A 17,024-nucleotide genomic window follows, 5' to 3' on the forward strand; every position below is an offset into this window, starting at 1 on the left:
AAAAAGGTTTGAGTAGTAAAAAGTATTGAGATGTGGTAATTAATGTTGTTGTTGTTGTGATACAGTTTTGGATAAGTTGTAGTATTTTTCAGGGACAGCTGACCAAACAACCATTACCTCTTCCGGAAGTTTCCTCGGACTTTCTATCCCCGTGTTGGCGGTCGTTTCTTGGAACACTTACATCAGGGTTCTAGTTTGATGAAACTCAAGATTGCACGAGAAACCGATGAAATGCAGTGGGGCACGTACAGATGACCTACTATGTTTCGGACTTTTTTTAACTTATATAGGGAAAAAAAGAAGTTTAACAACTACAAGATCGATTGAAATACGTAAAATGCGTGCGGAGATATCTTACCAAAAACGTTTTTGTCCGATGCATGCTTCACCGTTGTGAATAATGATACATTTACTTATTGAATTTCTCCTGTTTATGTAGAAAGAATATTGGAAGACGACATGTGAGTTATATGCTATAAATGTTTATTATTATTACTATCACCATCATCATCATCTTCATCATCATCTTCATCATCATTATTATTATTCTTATTATTATTATGTGTGAAATTTGTTGTTTACCTCATATTTACATATATTGTGCATTGAGCGAATGATAAAGATCTTGAAATCTTGTGAAACATCGAAATGCATATACGATTTTATAAATTTCAACTTAGAATATGTTTTATAAATGATGAATATTTTATTGTCATTTACTGACAGATTTATGTCTCATGAAATATTTTTATTTTAATAAAGTAATTCATATCGTTCATATTTCTCAACATATACATCATTAATAAGCTATCATTTATGATACATTATATCATAAATTTATTCTATATTTATAACCGAATAAAGTTTATTCTATATCATTTTCTTATTAAAATTTACGTTTTATATTTCAAAAGGTATATTAAGATAAGCCACAGATTCGACACAGAAAGGTCACTTGTATTTTTCTTCTGTGTCACCAGTTGTTCTTTAACGAGGCATTCCCAATTAGTATCAGTTAGAGCGTCTTAAACTGGGTCAAAATAAAATATCATGGTAATTGTTTCTTGTGATATGAACTTTTTTCAGTGAAATAACAGCTTATAAGTACGTTTCACGCGACGAAGTTCATTTGCATATATTTGCATATTTGTCGTTGTAAAAAACGGCATTGCATAATTATGCCGTTTTTAGGGAAAGCGGCAGAATTTCCATTTTGATGATACGATATACTTAAATGTGTTTACTTTGTGGCCATCAAATTAATAAGTTAAATGATTTAGACCCCGAGAAAAACGTATGTTACACTTAAACTGATAAGCATTTATCTTATTAGTTAAATGAATATATATATACAATGAATTGCGCAAATTAAAAAAAAATGATGCCAAGTTTTTATTCTTCAGTATGTTGAATCATAGTTGACATAAAATCGTAAAGTGTTCACCGCAAAAATCAATGAATAGACTAATTTGACCAATTAGTTTGTTTGTTTGTTTTGGGTTTTACGTCACATCGACACAGTATAGGTCATTTGGCGACGTTCCAGCTTTACTGGTGGAGGAAGACCTCAGGTGCCCTTCCGTGCATTATTTCAGGCACGAACGGGCACCTGAGTAGAACCACCGACGTTCCGTAAGCTAGCTGGATAGCTTCCTCACATGAAAGAATCCCAAGTCTCTGTTAGGATTCGAACCAACAGCGGTGAGGGGCAAGTGGTTTGACCAATTAGTGAATTATTATGGTGGCATATTTCTGCCACCAGATAACCATATAAGTAACTAGTAAATTAAGAGGTTAACTAGTTACGTAACTAGTTAACCTCTTAATTAACTAGTTAGTTATCAGGTTAACTAGTAACGTAACTAGTTAATCTCTTAATTAACTTGTTAGTTATCAGGTTAACTAGTTACGTAACTAGTTAACCTCTTAATTAACTAGTTAGTTATCAGGTTAACTAGTTACGTGTCTAGTTAACCTCTTAATTAACTAGTTAGTTATCAGGTTAACTAGTTACGTAACTAGTTAACCTCTTAATTAACTAGTTAGTTATTAGGTTATCTGGTGGCAGAAATATGCCACCATAAATTATAGTTTAAAAATTTCATTACAAAATATCAAATAGGCCTACAGAAATCTATATAAAAGCATGATTTTATATTTATACAAAATATCATATTTAATACCCGAAAATCGTGTGAAAATAAAAAAAGACAACATGTATATAATGACAAACGAAAATGAACTGACTTTTAAGAAAGTAAATCATCTGTCAGGAAGAGATTTTAGATTTCCCATACCTACCCATGAAATAGCTAAAAAAAAACGTGACTAGCGAGTAAATGACCCGCAAATGTATTTTCTGAAAATTCCCTCTTTTGAAACATGATTCAACGCTCACATCTATATTTGAAAACCTTGACGGCGTGACAAGTAAACAAAAGTTTAAAGCGCGCCTCAGAGGCAGCCTTCGCGTATGGAAAGCCATGGCTGTCTGATATTGTTCTTTTTCAATTTATTTAACCATTTGGATAATATATAAGTTCACTTCGACTATATATGACTTGAAAACACCTTCTAATTTAACCGGAATCCATTATATTAATCCACAGTTACAATATATGAAACCATACTGTCAGTGTATGAATATATAAGTTGATATTCTCAATATATGATTCCAATTCTTCAATATATTGTACCAAAGTAGCCATGTATGGAACCAGATATCCTTATATGAAACCGAATTATCAATATATTAATTCATTTTTACAATATATGAAACCAATTTATCAATGTATGGAGCCAAATTTTCAATATATAAATTGATTATCACAATATATGATACCAATTATTCAATATATGGAACCAAAGTAGCAATGTATGGAACCAGGTGTCCTTATATGAAACCGAATTATCAATATATTAATTAATTTTTACAATATATGAAACCATTTCATCCATGTATTGAACCAAAGTTACAATATATAAGTTGATTATCACATTATATGATACCAGGTCTTCAATATATTGTACCAAAGTAGCAATGTGTGAAACCAGATGTCCTTATATGAAACCGAATTATCAATATATTAATTCATTTTTACAATATATGAAACCATTTTATCAATGTATGGAGCCGAAGTATCAATATATAAGTTGATTATCACATTATATGATACCAGATCTTCAATATATTAATCCAAGTAAGTCATGTATGGAACCAGATGTCCTTATATGAAACCGAATTATCAATATTACAATATATGAAACCAGTTTATCAATGTATGTAACCGAATTAGCAATATATAAGTTGATTTTCACATTATATGATACCAGTTTCTTCAATATATGATACCAAAGTAGCAATATATTGAACCAAAATGTCATTATATTGAGGGGCTTTTTTTAAAGACGTTTTTCTATCCCTTGCACCCGGTATTTTCAAATTTTTTCGCAAAATTCCCTTTTGAACCCCTTTTCTTCAAATTTTAAAATTTCTACTGCACATTTTCTAAATACGGAAATATTTGAAATTTTAACGCCAATTTTCCCTTTAAATGACTGGGCAGGGAAAACTTATCGTTTTTATAAAGTAGAGTTTTTATGTCATAAATTTAAAACTAATTTTATCGTATGGCCATTTAAAAAAAAACATAAATTTAAAAAAAAAGTTCACTCCCAAACCCTTTTCCCTTTTATCCCAAAAAAGGGGGGAAGGCCGTAAGGGGGCACATCAAGGGGTTTAAACTAAATCACCCAAAAATTTAAAAAAAATCAGCAAAATAAATTTTTTTCATGAAAAAATGATGCATTGAAATAAAAGAACGCCCGTCCTTGGGCCTTTTAAATTTTTTGGGAATTTAAAAAGGGTATTTTTTGGTTTCCCTATAATTAAAATTTCTATCAATTAAAAATCAAAATTATATTACTGCTACTTCGGCTCCATACATTAATAAAATGGTTTCATATATTGTAAAACTGACATAATATATTCATAATTCGGTTTCATATAAGGGCATCTGGTTCCATATATGGCTACTTTGGTACAATATATTGAAGAACTGGTATCATATAAAGTGATAATCAAGTCATATATTGCTACTTTGGTTCCATACATTGATAAATTGGTTTCATATATTGTAAAAATGAATTAATATATTGATAATTCGGTTTCATATCAGGACATCTGGTTCCATACATGGCTATTTTGGTACCATATATTGAAGAATTGGTATCATATAATGTAATAACCAACTTATATATGTCTACTTTGGTTTCATAAATTGATAAATTGGTTTCATATAATGAAAAATGAATTAATATATTGATAATTCGGTTTCATATAAGGACATCTGGTTCCATACATGGCTACTTTGGTACCATATATTGAAGAATTGGAATCATATATTAAGTAAATCAACTTATATATTGCTAACTCGGTTTCATACACTGACAGAATGGTTTCATATATTGTAACTGTGGATTAATATAATGGATTCCGGTTAAATAAGAAGGTATTTTCAATTCATATATTATGGTGGCATATTTCTGCCGCCAGATAACCTGATAACAAACTAGTTAATTATCAGGTTAACTAGTTACGTAACTAGTTAATTTTTTCAATAAAGAAAAGATCATAACGGGAAATAAATGCATGTTAGTGCCTACAACTGCAATCCTTTTATTATATTATCATCTTAAAATTAAGAGGTTAACTAGTTACGTAACTAGTTAACCTCTTAATTAACTAGTTAATTAAGAGGTTAACTAGTTACATAAATACTTAACTAGTTTACGTCTTAATTAACTAGTTAATTATCAGGTTAACTAGTTACGGAAATACCTAACTAGTTAACCTGATAAATAACTATTTTTACGTAACTAGTTAACCTCTTAACCAACTAGTTATTTATCAGGTTAACTAGTTACGTAACTAGTTAACCCGTTATCACTTATCTATAAATAGATATTGCATAATATTTGGAATACCCTTACTGTCCGCTTATGAGCGGGGTATAACTAAATTACGAAAATAGGGTTATTTTCGCGAAAATTATGGTGGCATATTTCTGCCACCAGATAACCATATAACTAACTAGTTAATTAAGAGGTTAACTAGTTACTTAACTAGTTAACCTCTTAATTAACTAGTTAGGTATCAGGTTAACTAGTTACGTAACTAGTTAACCTCTTAATTAACTAGTTAGGTATCAGGTTAACTAGTTACGTAACTAGTTAACCTCTTAATTAACTAGTTAGGTATCAGGTTAACTAGTTACGTAACTAGTTAACCTCTTAATTAACTAGTTAAGTATCAGGTTAACTAGTTACGTAACTAGTTAACCTCTTAATCAACTAGTTAGGTATCAGGTTATCTGGTGGCAGAAATATGCCACCATAGAAAATAGCATTTTGGCGTGAGCGGCAAGATATTCCCTTGTTTATTGCACGTGTCTCACAGCATCGGGTCAATTTCCTGTGTATTTGTTTATTTGTCCAGAGCCTTTGAAAGACTTTCATTGTCTGACTAATACATATCCTATTTTATATAAACAATATACATACCTAAATGAAACGTAATCGGGCCGTAAAGTAATCATTTGTACTGACCTATGAAAAGGCATGTTATAAAACATAAACTAATCAAAGGTTTATTGATGTATCTTATTATAACCACCAACCCTGTGGCACCTGTCCATTAAGATATGGAAAGTATTGATTAATTACTTTACAACTTCCATGTACTCGTCAATACACAAATCATTGCCTTAACAGGAAGGTATACAAATACATCAAGAAATGAATAATGTTGTAAATCATGCAATGTTATATTTGTTTGTAACAGAATATCTTTCTCTTTTAGTATGACTAAAAAAACTTTAAAAAACACAACATAGTTTGTCAATAATAAAAAAGACACTTTAAGTATATATAAGCTTCGTAATATTAGGTATATATAACTGCTATATATAATGCTAAACACATCTCGGTGAAGCATAATACTTTTTTTACATAGAGCATTTAATTAAATGTTGCTATACACATTGTACTCTTTTATGCAATTAAAGAATGGAATGAAGGGACCAATCCAACACTGACTCTTGTACATCCATGAATTGGCAACACTTGTCGTGTCATAAAGGGGCTTCATAACACCTTTAATTTAGGTACTTCTGATATTGCAGTCGAGTTTACTGCACAAACGTCAAACTTTATTACACACATTGAGAAATGACAAATCAAAACAAAGTAAATCATCATCTTCGTCAGGTTAACCATGGATCAGGAGCATAGACCAGGATGATATCGATAGGCCCGGTATCCAATGTTTACAAATGTCCACCGATGCTCTCCTGGGTGCGTGTTTAAATTATATCATTGATTAAAAATGCCTTATGGCACATTTGTGCAATTACCTTTTTTGTGTTAGTTGATATATTCATTATATGCTTACGATTTTATATGAATCGTGCGTGTTTAAATGATACCAGTAATTAAACATACTTAATGCATGCACATCTTGATTTGTGCAATGCCCTATGTATTTTGTGTGAGAGTTCACTATTATTTGTAAGTGTTGCTAGTTTTAGTCTTAAGTTACAATTCAAAGATATGACAGTAAACGATCTTAAATGGTTGTTTGAATTACTTTATACCTTTATGTTAAATTACAACATTGAATAAAATGTATTTTGCATTCATTTTCTGGGTTTGTTTAATTCTGTCTTTAAATTCAAAGATACATATTAAATACAAATTTAATTGTGTTTTGGTACAATTATTGCTTTACAACTCAAACTATTTTACAATAAAGGTAAAATAGAACAGTAAAAGCATCATCATTATCCGACAATGATACCTTCAAAGGGGAATAAAAAGCGAGTCATGTCAGAATGAGATAAGGGATCTGTTAACATTGCAGTAGCACTCAATCTAGTATCTGACCATTCTCTCCAGTATCTGACCATGTATCAATGCAATGGAGCAAAACAATGCTATTTATAGATAAGTGATAACGGGTTAACTAGTTACGTAACTAGTTAACCTGATAATTAACTAGTTAATTATCAGGTTAACTAGTTAAGTATTTATGTAACTAGTTAACCTAATAATTAACTAGATAATTATCAGGTTAACTAGTTACGCAAATACCTAACTAGTTAACCTGATAATTAACTAGTTAATTAAGAGGTTAACTAGTTATGTAACTAGTTAACCTGATAAATAACTAGTTAATTATTAGGTTAACTAGTTACATAAATACTTAACTAGTTAACCTGATAATTAACTAGTTAATTAAGAGGTTAACTAGTTAAGTATTTATGTAACTAGTTAACCTATTAATTAACTAGTTAATTATCAGGTTAACTAGTTACGTAACTAGTTAACCTCTTAATATTAAGCTGACAATAAGGGATGGCAGTTGCGGGCACAAACATGCATTTATTTCCCGTTATGATCTTTTCTTTATTGAAAAAATTAACTAGTTACGTAACTAGTTAACCTGATAATTAACTAGTTAATTAAGAGGTTAACTAGTTACGTAACTAGTTAACCTCTTAATTACTAGTTAATTATCAGGTTAGCTGGTGGCAGAAATTTACCCACCATAATATATAGTCGAAGTGAACTCATATATTATCCAAATGGTTACATAAATTGAAAAAGAACAATATCAGACAGCCATGGCTTTCCATATTCGCGACCTCTACATTAAGTTATTGATTGACTATTCTGATTGGCTACCCGGTTTACATACGTCACTCTTTCAGCTTTATTTCGCTTAAATCACATTGATACTGTACATTAACTACGCCGTGAACTTTTTACAAAGTAGCTATATTCACTTATAAATCATTTAAGACAGACACTCTCGTGAATAAAATTATTTTGATAAGCTGACAACCGAGTTGAATTTATATTTAAGTCTGAAATATATGCGCATTGTTATTGTTGAATATTCGTTTGTATTTGGACCCCTCAAGATGGATTTTAAACAACTGTTGCAGACGTTTTTGATAATATATACAGTTAAAAGATGCAATGGTACTATCAGTAAGTAAAACATGCTTGTCGCGATTAAATATGCAGTGAGATATTTAATTATACTTTTTAACTTTAAATGTAAAGGTTATGCGTATATTTTTATAACAACTTCGTGTAATTTCCTTTAATGTTTTCATTTACTTAATTGTTAAAGTGCATCTTCTGCTTGTACTTTGCAAAAGTATTGTTTAAAATTTAAAAAAAGAATAAACAAAAATACCTGTATGAAAAAAATATGTTTTTTTATATTTCCTTAGGAACAAATGCACGACATTGTTGCATTTTATGATGTTCGAGAACAGTATTCACGTGTGTTAAATAACAGAAACATTATTATAACTCTTTCGAGAACCTATCATGAGATTATGGAAACAACTTATGTTTTACATTTGTATTAAAATAACTTCTTTTTTAAATCCTTTAAACGTGACAAAAAGGCCGATAATCTAATTACTGTAGAGTTATATTACTTTTTTGGTTGAATTTAAGACTATATTAACTGTAACTTAAAGGTGCTCCACTGAGGTCAAAAAAGCCTCAAAACATAAAATTTGAAATTCGTACATAGATCAAATGAAACACTTCAATTGGAAACATTTCAAAAGACAAATAGAGAATTATGTTTATGTTCGGAATCAAATTACAATCGATTTTTGCGTAATTTATTGCCAAATTTGTAAGGAAAGAGTTGCAATGATTTTTATTTTTGGGTCATTTTGCTTTTAAAAATGATCACTAGTTATTGGTCTAAACCTACATCAAATGGTACACTAATCTCGGAAACTTCATGTCCCTTCATGTAAATAAAATCCTGAGTTGAGTCCCTTTAATGTATATCCTTGTATAACAAAGGCGTATCAAATGTACTTTTTAGAAAACTGACATCATTTACTACCCAACATACGTCAGACAATGTTTCCCCTACAGAAAATAGGCGTTTTGAAAAGTAGTATTGTTCAAAATTCACTTACTACAACTCTCTTCTCTAATATTTCTTTACTAGGTCTCAACTTTTGCTCGGGCATGTCAATTAAAGATTATTTTGACTAATTAAAATCTAAAAACAGCCACAGTCTAGAGTTTAAACAAATAAAATAGGACAGTTTATAAAGTGGATCGATTACAATTTGATTTTCTAGTTCGAGCTTTTTATAAGGCACGTGTTTTTATGGCACTCTATTAATTTTAAGTTCATATATTATAAAAGGTTACTCGATGGTATTTTGGTCCGATCACACTCTAGTAAACTCATACAAATCGTAATTCCAAAAACCCTTACACTTAAAATACAAACCATTGAGAACTTATTTTTAACCCGATTGCAAAAAAACGACATGAAAATAAAAAATGAAATAAAATAAAAAGGAAAATTAAAAATATCTTATATACTGGTATACGAAAATGGAAGCCATATGATATTAACGATACACAAGAGAGTCAAAAGTCCGATCCACTGTCCATGCAGGTACCCCTGTCGATTCCTTTCCGAGCTTATTTTAATGCAAGACATAAAAAATAATGGTATACCGAAATAAGTCTTTAGCATAACTGTTGAATGTGACCATAAATGCTTGCAAAGATTTGTTATTGTTAGGCTTAATCATATTTTTAATATACTATTATTTATTGCTAATTACATGAATACTGTTATTTATCATGTTCATATATAATACAACTTTAAACTATTTGTTTTCTGCATCGCGATATTATCCAGATGACATCTTTGTATTATTTTGTACATTTGTTTTATTAATTATTTCTATTATATTAAAGTCAATGAACATATAATATTATATTACATGTATAAAATGCATTTCTAAATATTTGTAAATTGTTTTATGAAATAGCTATCTGCAAATTTATTCACGGTAATTATGAGTCATTTACACCAGTCATCGTCGTCATATTTGAAACAAAACTTGTATTGTTTTATGACAAATGTTTGAAACAATTTGCATTTTAAGATCGTCGTATATACACATTTATTTTCCAATGAATGCATAATAAAGAGTGTTCTGGACGAATGTTGCTGGTTCGAACCCGAGAGGCCATTGTACATCGCAAATCAGTCTGATACAAGAAGAAAATACAACATTTTTTTTTTGTAATAACTTTTTTATTTCTTTTGGCGAATAATTTCCATCATGACTGGGTATAAAAGCAATTTAGGAACTTTAAATACACATCATATTTGCTCCGACAACGGTCGCAAATAGAAAAAACGTTATGTTAAATTTCAGCTGAGAGGAGTAGTCAAATATGAAATTTTGCAAAATTAACACAATTAAAATGCACCGACAACGGTTTCCCGTGTTATGTATGTCCGATAATTACACAAACATTTTTGATGTCCTTTGAATCATATCATAGTGTTGCAAGAGCACCGACAACGGTTGCATCAAGCTATTGACTAATGTCTATTCGATTAGCAATTGACTGTTATTTAGGTACTCCGTCGCCCAGCATAAAACATGTGTCCCAATCATGACGAAGCGTTGTGATAGCTGACTCCTGAAATGTAAAACAAGCACAGCAGAAAAAAGGGTTGCGGAGGGCGGGAAATTAAAAACCTAGATTAAGATTTTAACAAAAATTTTAAAATATGATCAGCAGCTACCTTTCTCATAGAGTTCCAGAACGAAAAGGAAGCAGCGGGCTCGCGCAGCTCCTTATATATAGTGTTCAAAATATAGCTCTCAGACTGAGCATGCGTATTGATACGCAGTACAACTGATCGATAGATTAAGACATGTGTCATTCATGTAAAATAAAAGAGTTTAATCTTGAATGATTAAACTTTGATAATATATACTTTTAATTTCTACCTAAACTCAGCGTTAATTTGTAGTACATGTGCATATGTGCAATTGAAATATATTTCAATATAAGCGTGCAAATCAAATATAGAAATGAAAAAAAGTTCAAATTTATTAAAACTTAGTAGTCACTATGTAAAAATATTGTTATTTTTTGAAGATTGATTATCCTAAACAATTTGAATAATTTTTCCTGAATAAAACAACCGATGTTTATAAAGTTTCTTCAAAAACGATTTCAAACTTTGTCCTTATTTAAAAGATTTCTTTCTTGTGTATCAGAAACAAGTCCAAAGTCTCTTCAAAACGATTCTAAATTTTGTCTTTATTACATAGATTTTTTTTTCTTTTGTATCAGGGACGAAAAGATACGGAAGCGTCCTGGTGCCAATTTAACATGTTCTATAAAAAAGATAACTCCTACGTAGGACTTTGTAACTCCTACGTAGGACTTTATAACTCCTACGTAGGAGATAAAAAAAACTAATTAGTAGTTTTAAAGTCCTACGTAGGAGTTCAAAAGTCCTACGAAGAGTTTATAACTCCTACGTAGGACTTTATAAGTGTTCCTCTACGTAGGAGTTTTATAACTCCTAATTAGGCTTTTTTATCTCCTACGTAGGAGTTATAATGTCCTACGTATGAGTTTGTAAGTCCTACGTAGGACTTTAAAACTCCTAATTAGGTTTTATATCTCCTACGTAGGAGTGATAAAGTTAAGTCTTTAACATTTTAAGACCAATGCGTGAGGAAATTTAAATAAGATCTGTCGCATTAAAAAGAATATTTTTTACGTTTATAAAGATACCTAAATTTTCAGTAAGATTGATAAAAGGGTTCTAAACACGCGCTGCCTGACATTATTCTTATTGTTATTTATTTTCTTACAGGGATCAATGGAACTGATGGTTCAACAGTGAAGCCATCGACAACTGTTAAAACGTTTGTACCGGGGAGATCAACTGATTCGGGTAACAACTATTTTATTTTATAAATGTATTAATTTTAATGTATAGTCCATACAACAGGTGTTTGAAACAAACTTTTTTATATTCTATATGGGCTATATACTATAATAAGATATTAATATACATATACATGTATAGGCCGATTATGTAAAATATGTAAAATATTTGATTATGTGACTAGCGCCTGTGATTTATATGAAGGCAGAATCACGTGACTTTGCTGGTAAGCAAAACTAGTAATGGCGACTTTTCAGCCTCGTCAGTTAACTATTTTGCTATTTGAATTGATAGCTGTTTCCGAAATCTTAAAAAGAACTTGCCTATCATATTAAGCTGAATTAAACGTTCTTCAAATATCGGTACTAAGCAACTGCGCATACGATAGGCTACAGAAGGCCTAGTTTGGATCACAACACCATAATGAACTTACCAAGGCTAAACACCATAAAAAGACATTACTCCATTTTGGTAACCGTATGTGGTAAAATCTGTTATTCAGGGCCGTTATCGATAAAAAACCATATTAATGCAATATTTTTCTTATGCATTTTTACATCATTGTGTACGTCATTGTCGTCGTCGTCAAAACCATCACCACCATCACTATCTATATCATCACCATCATTCTATTTTTCTTCTACTTCTTCTTTTTCATCATCATCATCTTCTTCATCATCATCATCATCACCACCAACAACAACAACAATAACACCACCATCACCAACTTTATCACCATCATCATCATCTTATTTTCCTTCTTCTCTTTTCTCTTTTTTATCATCATGTTCATCATCCTCAAGATGATGCATTCCTAACCATCGCTTATTACAATTATCTTCGACAGTAATGTTAAAATTAAAATTCAAGCATGATTTCTCACTTTTAAACATAATGTGTTTCTATACTTTCTCATGCATTTGAACAGTTCTTTTTATTTTGACATTTGAAAACCATTTACAAGAAAACCTGCTCTTCTGATACTTATATATACATCCACATAAGACTTGACGAGATTTTTACATCTTTTATTGGGACCTAGAATGACCTATAAGGTTTGCTATGCTTTGTTACTAGTTATGACCAATCACTGTGTGAAATATGAAGACTGTGATGAATAGTTTTCAAGATAATCAGTGGAAACCATTCTGACATGTATGGCCCCTTTGACATTGACCTTTGACCTATTGACCCAAAAATCAACAATATAATCTGTATATTTCAGTGGTTGTTGTTGGTGTGATAATTGGCCTCGGATTAATCTTCCTATTATTTATCTCGTGCATGCTGTTCTTCATAGCAAGGTAAATTTCTGATATATTATATACATTAATTTTTTTCCTATTTCAATTTTCATTTATTTTTATTTCATTTGACGTAAAAATATGTGTACACTTAGTCATTGTTTACCTGACATAACAGACGCAGTTGTATGTATATTTATTATTGACCTTTAGTTAATTCAACTGACATTTGGTTGACGTCACAAAGCTGTGACAATTACATGTATTTGTTACAGCTTTGTGACGTCAATTAAATGTCAGTTGAAAAGTTAAAAATAAATACTTTTACTCCGTTAAACTGGCATTCATTGACAATTAGCAAAAGGTACTATTGATATGCAATTGTTGTTGTTATTCAAGCGACATTATTTGACGCCACATAACAAATACCAAGTCAATGTATTTGCCCTTGTAATATTGATTTCATAGGGACGTTCCAAGGCGCCATTTTATCTAGCAGTATAGTCCTGAGTATATTAAAAATATTCGTTCAAGTTAAATCTATTTTCAAAAACAAAATTTACGTTACTTCTGTTATCTCACGTTATTATAGTGTATTGTAAAAAATGATCTGAGCATTTTTTGGCTATAATTTATACTAGATTATATTGTGTTAAAGAGACATGATTGGCATATAAGCATAATTTGTACAAAGTTCCATGTAATTGAATTGCAACAAACGTTTAAGTCGAGTTGAAACAAAATAATTTAAAAAAGTGTCATATCATTTACTTGCTATGAAAATAGATCGATTAACACACCTGTGACTACTGCATTTATTATTTTTACTTAATTAAGATAGCTTTTAACAAAACTTTATTAAGATGTCAAAGCTCTAATGTTATCTATCTGTTGCCACTCTTTTAAAGCCGATTGTAGATATAATATCTTCGTTCAACCGTTCATATAATGTACGGACAATAAATAGACGTTTCACTTTAGGCATTTTAGATTTAGCCTTATATATCTAAAATCCATTACCATACCAATAACATACCGATTATACTTCACTATAGCTTTTTACATAAAAGTGTATTTGCTCAATATGTCATCCCAAATACGCTGAGAGATTGTTAATTAACATGATAATAATAAGGCATATTATAAGTACATTTAATTTAAATGTTGTTCAAAAGTTGTCCTTTATAATAATAATAATAATAATAATAATAATAATAATAATAATAATAATAATAATAATAATAATAATCATCATCATCATAAGATACATAATTTGACTTGTTTTTGGTACAGCTTATTTGCCTTTGAATATATAGGTATTTCAATGAAAATCTTACATGCCATTATTCAACACAGTTTTAATTTAATCTTGAGACACCATAAAATTTCCATTACAGACGTAAAATTCGCAGTGAAGAGATGGAAGAAGGGTCTAGAGAGAGCGACCAATTACCTTCCCAGCACAAGAACACAACAAATAGAACGCTAACACATCTGTATAATAGGATGAGAGCAAATAGACCGCTACCTAGCATACCATCATCATTCCGAAATATTCATCCCTTCAAGTCCAGGCAACAGAACCTATCCGGAATGTATGCCAGTATTAAAAGTATTAAATCAAACAACAGTAACGCTAGACAAGTTCTTGACAGGCAACTTTCCGAATCATCAGACTGCTCTTACCTTGAACCAATCAGAATAACGTCAATTAGTGAAACTGTAAATATTAAACCGAAAGATTTGAACATAAGCAAAGTAACAGATGTTTCACCGTTTGAAACAACAAAGGAGAGATTAGAAATGAAAATGAAAAGCAGCAGTCAGCGGTCTGCAAATGATATGTATATACATCCTCAATACGAAGCTGAAATGGAAAGTAAACAGAACAGCATTGGTGAGCGTGATGCAAACGATAGAAAGCAGTCCAAGCAAATGAATGTGAATCATCGAGACGTCCATGCGATTCGTGAAGATTCACTTGATCAAGGTACACCAGGAGGTGCTATAAATGATACAGAAATTATAATTTGTTGTCCAGGTTACATGCGGTTGGGTTCAAACTCTTGCGAAGAAACTGATCAAGATAAAAATGAAAAAGAAAACATTGACAATATTAACAACAGTAAAAACACGTTGATAGAAACGGACAGTAGTGGATATATGCCAATGCGTGCAGTTTGTAAGATAGACAAGAAACCAGTGTTAGAACAAAATGATAGTATATTCCCTCACTTGATCGGTTTCACTTCTTATTTTGATGCTGACATCAATGAGGGCATGGATAAAGAAAGTCAAAATGAAGAAAAGCATATTGTTAAAACTAAGCGATATGTGAAAGATATGAAGTGAATAATGAAAGGGAAACCTTCATTTGTATTTTGTTTGTTATTTATTTGTCTATATAAATAAAACAGAATTATTACCAATGCGTTGTATTGTACATGTAACTATGAAACTATCTTCATTATGCATTAGGCGTTTTAACGCCGGTCTCATCTCCGGAAGAGTTCTTGGGATAGTGGCGGGGGGGGGGGGTTAAGTCATGCTTCAAGTCACCGCTCTCGATGTAATGTATGGAGAATTCGTATCAAAAAAGCAAATGATATAGCCATGACAAGAGCAAATATATATTGCAATTCAAAAATTGTTGAAACTGTTTCCATCATTGATTGATGTCAAGAATGAAAACGATGAGAAAGACATATTGACTGGAGTGAAAATAAAGTCATCATTCAGTGCTTATAATTAAAATGCTAAAGAAGTTGCTGTTTCATCATATGATTAAAGCTAGGATAAAGGAAAATGTCAAACAAAGTGATATATTAAACAGAAAGTGCAGCACGTAGAGCAAGGACACGGCTGTTTTAATTTACATTTTGCTCAAGAAAGTAGTTTTATAAAAGTTGTCATGCATATTCATCCGTATTCTGATGTAAAAAGGCCATAATGGCATACACTACTCATATTTCATTTATGTTTTACATGAAATATGTTGTTTCATGTAAATAGTATATTTTATTCTTTTAACGACATTCTTGTCATTCAATATTGATTCATTTCTGTGCGCATTTCATATGAACAGGGTAAATACCTTAAAACTGTGTTGACCTTGACTATAAAAAGAAAGTATTCCCCATTAAGGTTCGGCGTAGCAATACTATGTTGCTGTGACTGTTTTATGATTGAAATCCTAGTGTTATATGTGTGTGATATATGTATATTGATACATGTATGTGTGATATATGAGTGTGATATATGTATGTGTGATATATCTGAATGTAACATATATGCATTAGTCGTATACATGTATGTATGTGCAACATGTATGCACAATTAATTTATGTATGCGAATGAACTTTTCTCTTCATAATGCAGCTAAATATTAAAATCATGCATGTCGTTTCGAAAACGGTTTTCTGTATTTAATTTAACCTGTATCCCAATCAGTATGATGGCTGTTAAAGATGCCTAGACACAATGCATAAGCAAGAAAAAATTCTAAAACTTTAAAACACACCAAATATACAGCTTTTATCTGTGTTGGTAATATGCTAAACTATCCTTATCGTTTGAACCGCCCCAAAATATTTTGAATTCAAATAATAATGGGACTCGGACGCGAGGCATTCGGAGCATCTCGCGTAACTTTGATGAAAATAAAAATTGTCAGGGCCGAAAAGCTGCGGTTGGATTTGTTCTTCGTTATTTTCATAAAAATTTTGTAAAATACTAACATTGGTCCCGTAAACTTCAGAACCACCAGTGTCTTTTTTCTGTTTGAGCATGGATAACATGTCCTACGGAATGCAGTGTTTACGTCTTGTTCGCAAAATGTTATCACTTTAAAATTTCACTTAATTTCTGCTATCACAATAATACGCACTTTGTTGGAAAAAAAGTATGTGAGAAGTTAGCAGTGAACAGTGAGCTAAGCAAAAAGGCATTTCAATTTA

The 17,024-nt window shown here is 30.8% G+C and overlaps 1 protein-coding gene across 1 annotated transcript; it reads left to right on the plus strand.

The window, feature by feature from the left end:
- Positions 1 to 7,670: 7,670 nt before the first annotated feature.
- On the plus strand, positions 7,671 to 15,493 carry LOC132720415 (uncharacterized). The gene is made up of 4 exons (XM_060704555.1): positions 7,671 to 8,052; positions 11,750 to 11,830; positions 13,050 to 13,128; positions 14,466 to 15,493. The coding sequence occupies exons 1-4, from the start codon at positions 7,935 to 7,937 to the stop codon at positions 15,418 to 15,420; spliced, it is 1,233 nt and encodes a 410-aa protein (XP_060560538.1). The 5' UTR covers positions 7,671 to 7,934; the 3' UTR covers positions 15,421 to 15,493.
- The last annotated feature ends 1,531 nt before the right edge of the window (positions 15,494 to 17,024 follow it).

The sequence above is a fragment of the Ruditapes philippinarum genome, unplaced genomic scaffold (assembly GCF_026571515.1).
Source record: "Ruditapes philippinarum isolate M1 unplaced genomic scaffold, ASM2657151v2 ctg8926_1_1_1_1, whole genome shotgun sequence".
NCBI classification, from domain to species: Eukaryota; Metazoa; Mollusca; class Bivalvia; order Venerida; family Veneridae; genus Ruditapes; species Ruditapes philippinarum.